This window comes from Suricata suricatta, chromosome 2 (assembly GCF_006229205.1).
Source record: "Suricata suricatta isolate VVHF042 chromosome 2, meerkat_22Aug2017_6uvM2_HiC, whole genome shotgun sequence".
NCBI classification, from domain to species: Eukaryota; Metazoa; Chordata; class Mammalia; order Carnivora; family Herpestidae; genus Suricata; species Suricata suricatta.
In genome coordinates this window covers 179,461,308-179,472,942 of record NC_043701.1, presented here as the reverse complement: position 1 = coordinate 179,472,942, position 11,635 = coordinate 179,461,308, and the positions used below count along the sequence as shown (strand labels likewise).

At 53.1% G+C, this 11,635-nt stretch overlaps 1 protein-coding gene across 5 annotated transcripts in view; it reads right to left on the bottom strand.

The window, feature by feature from the left end:
• The window catches only part of LHPP (phospholysine phosphohistidine inorganic pyrophosphate phosphatase), a 117,521-nt gene that overhangs the window by 65,928 nt on the left and 39,958 nt on the right, over positions 1-11,635 (bottom strand). For 3 of the 5 annotated variants that reach the window (XM_029932752.1, XM_029932753.1, XM_029932755.1), the window contains exon 6: positions 5,141-5,232. In XM_029932752.1, coding sequence (XP_029788612.1) covers positions 5,141-5,232 — 92 coding nt within the window. Of the gene's footprint in view, positions 1-388; positions 653-5,140; positions 5,233-11,635 lie in introns of those variants that run through there. The other 2 variants (XM_029932757.1, XM_029932756.1) reach the window with 2 other exon arrangements.

Sequence of the window (11,635 nt, the reverse complement as noted above, 5' to 3'; positions counted from 1 at the left end):
GCATAAGGCTGGAATGCGCCCTGCCGTGTGCGAGTGTAAGCAGGGGTGCGGTGTGAGGGTACTGTTTGGGGCAGATCTAGATACAGAGGTGCTGCTGGGTGGGTGTGTGACTCGCAGGTCATGTGTCCTCCTCTGTCCACTCAGAGGGTTTGAGGACAGCGACACCCCCAGGCATGGCAAGAGCGGCTTGTGCCCTGGGGTTCGACTCTAAATCTCATCTCCACCTAAAACTAGGGCTCTTTGGGAAATGGCTGGCTCCAGGGCTGAGGCAAAGACAGAATATTATGAACCTGAAACACCTTTCTGTGCCAGAAAAGTAAGGAAGGGCTCAGAGAATGGTGGGGATGTGTCAAAAGGACTCAGCTGCCACTAGTCACATCAGGGACCATTTGTGCATCAGAATAAATTGTATTTATTATAACCCTCTGGATTAAGTGGAATTCTGTAAGTTCACACAGGTATAAACAAACGGGGAGAAGAAAACACTCTTCTTTACAGTAGAACGCCGACATCAAGGTGGAATTACTTAGCAACCGTCATGGAAAGCGTTAATTCAAGCAGCAGTACCAGACCTGGGAGACAGCGGATGGAGGCAGGCTGAGGAGCGGGACTGTACGGTTTCCAACGATCACCCCACTAAGAGTCACACATCCTACAGGGGAAAAAGCCCATAACTTTGCCTAAATTTACAGCAGTCCCCATCTTAATCGACTGACATCAACACTGCCCATCCGGGGGCACGTGGGCACCGTAGGCCCCTGGCGGGCTGCACCGAGAAGGACACAGCACCACTTCTGTGACAGTCCAGCCCAAAGTGCATAACGCAGGTCACATCACGAGGAGACATCGGAGGAAGTGTGTGTCCTGTAATCCTCAAAGGTGACATCGCCCGGAGAGCGGAGGCGAGGCCAGCGGAGCAGTCTAGAAACAGCCCCACGTGGCTGCCCGCCCCCGGGCCAGATGCTCTGCTCTGCAAAGAACATCACAGACCGACTGGTGAAACCTCCCAGGTCCAGCCCAGGAAGGCCAGTATGTGGAATTCTTTCTATTCTGGAAAAATCTCAGAAAAGGTCTGGAAACAAGAAGGCCGTGGGAAGTCCTGGGAGTGTCAGATCATCATCCTGGAGGTGAGGGGTGTCTGCCGCGGGGTGCCCCGTGCCCTTGAGACAGTCCCTCTGTGACTCTCAGCCCATCCCCATAGGAAGCCAGGGGTCCCCCAAGGGCCCTTTCATGTGGGAGGCCCCTGGGGGTTCCTTCACTAGGGAAGGCCTTGAAGGCAGGATTCAGGCAGCTGAGGAAGGGACGCAGGAAGGTGGGGGGCACGGCAGGAACGAAGGCTTAGGGGTGGGGTGGGGCTGGAGCAGCTGGAGGACCCCCCGCCTGCCGCCCCAGACCCAGAACAGACACCAGCTGCCGCAGGAGGAAGCAGGGCATGCGGGCGGGCGTGGCCAGCATGTGGTGCTAGTGTGTGTGGGTGTGCCAGCAGGCCCGTGGGTGCCGCCCGAGAGGGCCCGGGTGTGAGGATGCCGGGGGGAGGGCTGGGTGTGTATATGTGTGTGGGACCTGGGTATGCATATATGGGGGAGCTGGGTGTGTGAGTATGTGTGTGTGTGGCGGGGGAACCTGGGTGCGTATATGTGTGAGTGTGTGGGAGCCGGCCATGAATATGTGGGGACCAGGGTGTGTGTATGTGTATGTGGGGGGTAGGGGGGGCTGGGTGCGAGAGTGTGTGAGTGTGTGGGGGGGACCTGGATGTGTATAGGTGTGAATGTGTGTGTGTGTGTGTGTGTGTGTGTGTGTGCAAGGACCTGGTACATATATGAATGAGTATGTAGGACCTGGCAGGAGTGTGTCGGACCTGGGTGTGAATGTGTGTGCGTGTGTGTGCAGGGACCTGATGTGTATATGTGTGAGGGTGCGGGACCCAGGCATGAGTGTGTAGTGAGTGCAGGACTGGGTGTGACTGTGCGGGACTTGGCGTGTCACGTGTGAGTGGGTGTGCGCCCAGCCTTCCCGGTACCGGCAGCACAGCGCCCTCTAGCGGCCGCAGCGGGAAGCCGTGTTCGAGGAAGGGGAACAGGAAAGTGGGCCCTGCAGGACCCGAAGGCGGCGGAAAAGCCCAGGGCAGACTCGATGCGCAGGGTGTGGGAGCGGGAGGAAGGAGCAGAGGGTTAAACCAGAGGAGAAAACCAGGCTGCATTTCTCCTGGGATTCTCCTCAGGGAGCAGTGGTCTTCGGGGCTGACATTGACCCTCCTGATGACCCGAGGAGCTGGCCTCATACAACACAGTGAGTTGGCTGGCCCTTCGTCTAGGGGAGCTCGAGACCTTCCAATGCCCCTTCTCCAGTCAGCGCTGGCTCAGGCCCCTCTGCCAGTGACACACCCTAACCCCCCACTTCATTCTGAGGTGTACAGTCCCCAAGGCCAGAGAAAATGGCCCAGGAACCACTCTGTGCTGGGGAGGCCGGGATCCCGTCCTTGGGTGGCCGCTCTTCCGCGGGTCAAAATGTATGTACCAACGCGCCTGCCCTGTCTGGGCCTCAGGTTCCACCTCTACAAATGGGAAGCAGGGCCATTAAAATCTCTGTGTCGGTCAGTAGGGAGCCAGGTCCAGCCCCCCGGGGACCGCAGGTTTCTAGGAAGCAAGTTCCAGGGACTGGGAGGCTAACTTCGGGCCACCCCCAGGTATCATGGCTTCACCTGGGCCCCCCTCCAGTGACTGCAGAACCCAGCCGAACTGTCCGCAGTTTGAAAACCCCCCCCCTCTTGCCCTGGACTTGAAGCAGGCTTGGTCAGGGACCAAGAAGGATGGTGACAGTCCGTCAGGTTCCAGAAAGGGTTACTATTCCTAGTATTGCCCCCGAGCACTGGCCAGTCAAAGAGCAGGTACACCGAGCAGGTGTGGAGAAAGCCGAACTCAGGCAAAGCCAGAGGGCAGGGCCCAGATGGGTGTGTCTGCCCCACCCTCACAGCCACTGATGCCACCGCACATGCCCACCTCCGCCTCCCCCCCCCCAGGCCCCTCTGGGTCCCTCCCCGATCTCCTGGGGGGTAGCCGAGATCCAGGTGGACAGACTGCTGGGTGCCAACACCGCCCCTGAGCACCCTAGGCCCATAACCTGGGAAGAACAGGCCTCTGTTCAAGACAGCCGAGGGGTGAAGAGGGCTGGAGGCAAGTGGGGCCCGACCCACCGTGGGGGGACCACAAACCGCACACCGATTTGGAAGTCTGGCGTTATCTGCTAAAGCTGACCCTGTGCGTTCCCCACGACCTGGCAATTCCATCTTGAGCAGATCCACCCTTCAAGGACCCATGCCCAGGTGCCCACAAAACATGGGTCACACATTCCTGGCGGAACTTCAAAGAAAGGTTAAGCCAGGACCCACCCAAGTGTCCCCTCCAGCAAAAGGGAAGAGAGAGGTGTGTTGATACCACAGAGAATGAACCAGCTATGGGCCCGGTGACACAGGCAGTGACAGCAGTTAGATGAAGGTCAGCCTGAGAAGATCCGACTTCGTTCTTGAGGGAGGTCGACCCCACAGGAGGACCACGAAGACGACCACCAAGTGGTCCCCACGCAGGCTGTCCTGGAGGCCTCTGGCATCCCAGCCCCACAGGGCCACAGAGCACAGGGTTCCTCTGGCTCTGGGTTGGGGTCTGTGTGTCACGAGTGCCCTCTGCAGGGAACAGGGGGAGGTGCAGGGACCCACCCCCACCCCCACAGAAGCGCCCCGAGTCCTGATGTGAGCCGGGGAGGCAGCAAGAACTTTCCAGGAGCTGCATGAACAAAAATCAAACTAAGCAGATGACATGAAAGTAAAATATTAGCGCCTGGGAATGTAATCAGTATGAGAAATCACCCATGAGCTTTTTCACATCCTTTCTCTACCATTCAGTCTTTGAAATCTGCCTTGTGCGTCCGGCCCATCTCGATGGCGACCGGCCACCTGCAGCTTGTCACGCACGGAGCCCAGCCAGCGGCAGGGAGGTCTCCCCCCGCACACGGAGCCCAGCCTCCTGTCCTGCCCTGCGGCCTCCTCCTCCGATGGCTCATTTTGCCACCTCACCTGGGACAGTGGTCTCCTCACTCTGCCCCGCGTGCTGACGAAGGCAGATTTACGGCTTTACAACAAACAAATAAAAAGACACAAAATTTGGGGGTGTCCTCCTTTAAGGGCTTGGGGAAGAAAGGCCTAGATTTCAGGTGTGCCAGGGGCTTGAAGAGAGCCTCTAGTGCCCCAGGAGGTGGCCGACAGGGACGTCCTGGCCGCAGACCCCAGCCGCAGCAAGCATTGCTCACCCTCTTGGATGCACTGCGGGCCCCAAACCCACAGGTCTCCTGGCTCTCACAGCAGGAGGGGGGCCTCACAGGGCGCAGGACCCTGCGACCAGATCGCTCAGGACAGATGCAGCCCAATCCAAGCACCCAGCGTAGCCATACTTTAGCCACGTCTTTCCAGCACCCACAACACCGTGCTTTCTCCGAAAGGCCACAGTGAAAACCGTCTAGAACAAGGCAAGACAATGCTCTAATGTCCAACACACCCTCCACGGTCCAAACAAGTCAAACCTGGACTCACAGGGTGCCTCCACGTGCCCACAAGCACCTGACCCCTGAGAGGTGCCCATCGGCGACCTGCTCGAGACGAGGTTGACTTTTGACCCAGGAAAGAAACACAGAGGTTTGGGTCCACGGTGTCCCTGACCAAGGATCTGCCATCTCTAAGTTCTCTGTCTCCCACGAACTGAGAAGACCCAGCAAAAGGAGAGGGAGGGTGACCAGGGAGGGCCAAGTGCCCACCATCTGTAACTCCCGGTGCAGGGAAGGACCTGGCCACTTTGCCCAAAAGAGCAGAGCCCCAAATCGGCCTGACCCTTTGGGGCTGTCTTTGCTCTCTTGTCTCCACGCAATACCCAGTTCAAATCCCAGTTCTGAAACTTGGCCCCTGAACCAAAAGCTACTTTACCTGACCTACTGAAAGGTCAGCAGGTCCGTGCTCCGAGGACAGTTGTATAAAGGTCAGCAGATACCCACATCCTGGTCTTTTTGGAAAGAAAACAACACAGACACTTGGACACCCCAGGAAACCATGGAGGAAGGCGGGTGGATGACCTTGACCATGCGGGGGGGCACTCACCTGAACTTCCCCGTCCGCACCTGCACGGCTCTCATCCCACAGCTCTGGGCACCGCCGACGTCACCCACGATGTCGTCTCCAATCATGATGGCCTGCGGGCGGGGAAATGGAGTCAGAAGCGGTGTCGGGAGAGTTTATTTCTGAGAGCTTTCATCCTCTTGGACACAATCAACTGCTTGACTTGATGTTTAAAACTACCACCATACAAATTAAGCACGGCCATACTGTCATCGTATTGATTAACCCACCTTGAATATAACCCGTGCCGCCCCGCCCCCCCCCCCCAAGAGCCGAGTGGCTCTGAACAGTGCATACGTGGGCAATCTGAAATCAACCCTCAGGTGTCAAAGTGATAGCGGTGTCACAGAGACCTGTGGGGAGGCTGACACAGACTCGCCTCTACTTGAACGCAGGCTGAATTTTACCTGCAGCTAAAAACTCTGTAACCCAGTGCCAACCACCAGTTCTGTGACAACGAAATTCCGGGCAAACCTTCGTAGCTCACAGTTTAGGAGGTTTTTATTTTAATAATGAAGGCACTCCCTATAAAAACCAAAATAATGTCAAACAAAAATATACATACACACTCAGGAAATGCTTGCAGCCTGGTGATCATTTCAAAAAGCAGCCTCTGGGATATAATCTCCCACCCGAAACAACAAGAAAACCAGACAAACTATATGAAACAACAGTTTTTGGAGTCACTGGAATATCAAGCAGTGAAGGGCAATGATTTCGGGGACACAGGAAACACAGGAGGTGAGCCCCACATGCGTGTATGCAGTTTCCGGGGAGGAGGAACCACACGGAGCCTGGCAGACCCCCCGAATTGAGGGACAGACAGAGTTAAGGGCTGGAGACCCTGGCAGCTGAAGTTCCCGGGACGGAGAATCAGAGAGGAGGGGACTGCCCAGAAAAGAGGGGCGCAGATCTGCAGGGTCCCTCTGAATGATGCAGCGTTCTGCAGACTGATCAGCACACGTGAGTAAGGAAACCACCCCCCCTCCCCGCCCCCGAGGCCAGGGAGAGAATCGCACTGAAAAATGAAAGAAAACAGTGCCCGGACCTCACACGGGGTTAGGTGTTCCCACCAGCCAGACTGGAAAATCTCATCATTCACAGGGCACTGGGAGTGGGGGAGTAATTAGCTTTCGACCAAAGCCGGCTCTGGCGCTGCCTCCCAAGTCTCTAAAGCAAGATCTGGAAGGATCAAACTGTTTCCAAGTCATTTAAGTGCCTCCCAGAAGGAAGTGCAGACGAAAATATCCAGAACCCCCAAGAAAGTAGACTTCACAACGTCTGGCAATTAACTTAAAAAGTGATCAGAACTGCAAAGAAGACAAATATCACACATAATGAACTGAAAACCAATCAGTTTAAACTGACCCAGAACTCACACAGATGGGAGTTAGCAGACAAGGACATTAAGTTAGTTACTGCAACTATCTTACATATGTTCCAAATGTCCAGTGGGGACATGGAAGATAAAAGAAAAGATCCAAATTGTACTTTAAGAGATGGAAACTACACCAGAGTGTTTTTTCAACAGAGAACTGGTTTTATTTTTAATAACTAGTAACAGCGCAACTTACTGACATTTATAATTAGTGGTACGTGAGTGGTGCTAAATAATGCTTACATTTTATTTTCACTGGTAGCATCTGAAATACATTATGTCAGGAATGGAAAAAAATCTGCCAGATGAAATTAATAATGGATTGCACAACACAGGAGAAAAGACTAATGAACTTGAAGCTATGGTAATAGAAACTATCCAAAATGAAACCAAGAGAAAAAAATAACAAAAATGAACAGACCATCATCAAGCTATGACATGACTTCAAATGGCCTGATATACATGTAGCTAGAAGATGAGAGGAGGTGACAGAAATAATATGTGACTTCCTCCTAGTGGCTAAAACATTTTTCAAACACAATAGAACTGATAAATCCACAGATCCGAGATCCCAATCAACACCAAACCCAAGAAACATGAGGAAAATTACATTAAGGCACAACATAATCAAATCGCTCAAAGTCAGGGACGAAGCAAAAGTCTTAAAAGTTGCTTAAGTGAGAAAAAAGCGGTGTTAGACAGTGAGAAACAAAGATAAGATGTGAGATCTCCACTGGAAACAATGTAGGTGAGAAGATGGTGGGCGCCATCTTTAAAGTACTGAGAGGGGGGAATGCCAACCTAGAATTCTATACCCAGCAAAAGTATCCTTCAAAAACAAAGGGAAAAAAAAGGCATTTTCAGATATCTGAAGCTTAGAGACAACATCGCCAATAGAGGCACGTAAAAGAAATGTAATAGGAAGTCTCCTAGCCAAAGGAAAATGGTACTACATGGAAATATGGATCTTCACAAAAGGACAGAGAAAGAATGACCCATGGAATATGTTGACCTTTCTGCCTGCTCAGCTCCCTTCTTCTACCAGCCAACTCCTAACAGGCTTTCAAAACCATCATCTTTGAACCCAGCTTGGAGCTGAGCGCCCCTCCCCCCCCACTAAGCCCTCTGATTACCCCCTTGCTCATCCCCTACTACACTGTACTGGGAAAATTACATTAAGGCACAACATAACCAAACAGCTCAAAGTCAAGGACAAAGCAAAAATCTTAAAAGAACTCATCGTTCTTTTCCAGAAACAACGTGTGAGCTCGTGCAGGCAGGGCTATGGCCTGACGCTGGCACTTAGCTGATGACCAACAAAAACTCGACAGTATCAGTGTCCTAATTTAAGGCACGGCTGTCGATGTCTGGAGACACTGAGGAGGTACAGCCAATAGGACTCCTCACTGGTCACCAAGTAGGATCTACTTCACTGCTGCCCAAATGTCAGTCGTCAATGGGTCTCCTTTTGCAGTGTCAACATGTATTATTAATATTATTGTTTAAACTGATTCATACTTTTTTTATGTAAATAAATGTACATTTAAAGAAAAAAAAAGAACAGCATCCCTCACTTAACTACTACAAAACTCCAATCAAAAGCTTCAAAATATTCTCAGGACAAGATTCTGTTAGTGGAAGAAAAATCCAATACTTTAGACATCAAGCATGTCCCAGATCTGTTCTCAAGTCCAGTCGGGAATTCACAGGGTTGGAGGCCAGACGGGCCTGAGAAACCAGACTCCCCGTGACAAGACAGGTGTCCTGATGCTGACAGAGTGGGAGGTTCGACACTGACGGTCATGCCCCCCAGTTTCCCTCTGGAATTCAGATGCCAGATATGGGTGGCTAACCAGTAAATACACAAGCCAAATTCAAGGACAATCCAATTGACTACTGTGAAGCATTCACATGGGGGACATGAATCTGGACCCTGCCTGTGAGGACAGGAGTCCACGCGGAACATGCCTTCTATCTCGGAGTCGGGGGCACAGGGTAGGGCGAGCAGAGGCAGGCCTGTGTGACCAGCAGAATGGACAGACCGAGCTTAGGTTTCAGATGGGGCCGGATCAACCACGCTCAAATTCCAGCTCTGTTATCTGCCAGCTCTGTGGTCATGGGCAAGCTTCCACCTCAATCTGCAAAATGGGTATAAGTGGTGTGGCATTTAAATGAAATCATATCGGGGCGCCTGGGGGGCTCAGTCAGTTAAGCGTCCGGCTTTGGCTCAGGTTAAGATCTCACGGTTCGTGGATTCGAGCTCTGCATCGGGCTCTGTGCTGACAGCTAGCTCAGAGCCTGGAGCCTGCTTCGGATTGTGTCTCCCTCTCTCTCTGATCCTCCCCTGCTCATGCTGTCTCTCTCTCTCAAAAATAAATAAAACATTAAAAAAAATGAAATCATATCAATTAAGCATTGAGGACCATGCCTGCACATACGCTATCTGCATATGTTTAAAAGAAAAAAAATATTAGGAAATGTGTTGTTGGGGAAGTTCCTGATCTAGCCCTGCTGGAGACAGTCCAGTCTCTAGGGGCACTCTTGCTTCCAGTGGCCCAGCACTTTTGTATTAAGCCCTTTTGGGAACAGGAAGTAGGGACACAGGAAATCAAAGAGACACAGTCCCTGCCCTCGTAAAGCTCCTGGTTGACTGCAGAAGACAGATGTTCACCCGATAATGTCATAAATACATAGCCAAGACCTATGATACTGTGCAGGAGGCTGTGAGGGGTAGTGGTCAGGGAAGGCTTCCTGGAGGAGGTGAGGTTTTGAGCTTCAATCTGAAGGGCAAGAGGGGCCAACCAGGTTAGGTGGCAGGGGAAGGGGTGAGGGCATTCCCAGCAGGGGGCGCCACGTGTGTGCTAACAACCCATCTGCCGCCCCTCACCAGGGCCATGTGATCAATCCCACAAAGCACAGGTTAAAGAGCCCAAAGCAGCCTTCCTTGGAAACATCTGAACAGGCATCCAAGTAACGGGAGAAACCAGGAGGCGTTTGTGGAAAAGGACAAAGACGGAGTCGGTGCCACGCTGGAGGTCAGGGAGGCAGTTCCGGTAAACACCAGGCTCTTCTTCTGACAACCAACACAGGCTGCCTCTGAGTACCGAGTTCCCGTGGCTCGATCGGATTCAAGCAGAGGCCGGAGCGGCCTCCGTCAGTGAGGCCACAGGCGGATGCCGGCCCCAGGAGGGCGCTCGGACACGGACACTGACCACCAGCACTGATAGCGGTGCCGACAGCGAGCGGCCCCAGCCCACTGCCGCGCGCACGAGGAACCGGAACAAAACTGCACTGCTTCCAGTGAGGATTCTGAACTCCATCTGTGCCACCCATGGCCTCTGATCGTCTCTAAGCCACGCTTCCCTGAGTCGGTTTTGCATGAGGGCGACAGGCTATTTGATTTTATTTTTTTAATATTTTTCTTTATTTTTGAGAGAGGGAGAGACAGCGTGAGCAGAGGAAGGTCAGAGAGAGAGGGAGACACAGAATCTGAAGACAGGCTCCAGACTCTGAGCTAGCTCTCAGCACAGGCTATTTGATTTTAGGAGCGATGAGGGCATGCATTTTCATGTAATTGTTTTGTGTTTATTTTTAGACTGATCTCTTTATGGTAAGTAAGGGTTCTGGTTTTCCAATTAAAGGGGAGATCGAAGTTCCTTACCTTTGTCTGTTTGTTTTAAAGTTTATTTTGAGTGAGAGCGTGAGCAGGGGAGGGGCAGAGAGAGGAGACGGAGAGAATCCCAAGCAGGCTCTGCACTGTCAGCACGGAGCCCCATGCAGGGCTTGAACTCAGGAACCTCGAGATCATGACCTGAGGCAAAACCAAGAGTCGGTCGCTCAACCAACTGATCCACCGAGGTGCCCCCAAAGTTCCCCCTTTGAAAATACATTTATTTAAGTTTTTAAAAATAAGTCAATTTACAGAAAAACTAAGTGAGCAATAGTGCCAGTGGTAAGGACCCAGATAGGGTAAAAATTGGAAATTTTTTCAAGTATGACTGATGTTGGGAGAACGCTGCCAAATTCAAATGGTTTTTTTTTTTAATGTTCACTTATATTTGAGAGTGGGGAGGGGCAAAGAGAGGGAGACACAGAATCCAAAGCAGCCTCCAGGCTCTGAGCTGTCACAGAGCCCGATGCAGGGTTTGAACCCACAAACCACAAGATCATGACCTGAGCTGAAGTTGGGCACTTAACCGACTGAGCCAGTAAGCTCCCAAATCCAAACAGATGACACAAGCCAGGGGGCTACGTGTGCATCCTGACAGGGAAGGGCAGCAGGGCCCGCTGTGCACATGGGTGGTCCTGCAGGCCAGGGTCCCCGGGGCCACCACACAGCTCATCCGGGAGCAGGGGGCCGGAGTACAGTGGGCGCTTGGCCCCGGCGGCGGGACCAGCCATGAGCCCAGGGATGACACTCTGCTTTGCCCCCTCTAGGAGGCCTCTGAACGTTCTAAACGTTCCACCGCAGGGCCAGTCCATTGCTACCAGGGGCTCCGAGGAAATGAAACCAGTCCGCCAATTAATGTGGGTCAGGCCTGATGCCTTCCACGCTTGCCGGGAAAATACAATTTTGTGCACACGGTCCCCCAAGGCAGTAGAAACCCTCCGCCCTCGGAGCACAGCCTTCGGGGACGTCCTGGGCAGGGCCAGCTGCTGAAGCGGCCCACAAAGACGGAAGCGGCGACCTGGGCCCTCGGAGGAAGAGCTCCGGAGAAGCGGCAGCTGTGCTTGGTCAGGATGGGCCCAATGCCCGACCCGAGCGCCGCCCCGACGGCGTGCGTGAGGCTGGGCAAGCGCAGGGGTGCCGGGGACGCGCGGGCCGTGCAGCTGCCCGGAGCAGTGATGCCTGGCCGGGCCAGCTTGTGGGCTCCGCATACCAAGCTGCGCCGGGGCCTCTGGGGACTTCCCAGATTTACTATCGGTGAAGGGCAATAATCACGCGAGGAGGAGCAATTATTGCCAAATCATTTAGGATTTAAAAAATCATTGGCAAGAAGATAGAGGTCAAGAGGTGGGCTGCCGGGGGAAATAAAACCCCCCAACCTGTCAGGCCCGGGATGCACTTCCTCTCCGACTGCAATATGATAAAGGACGGA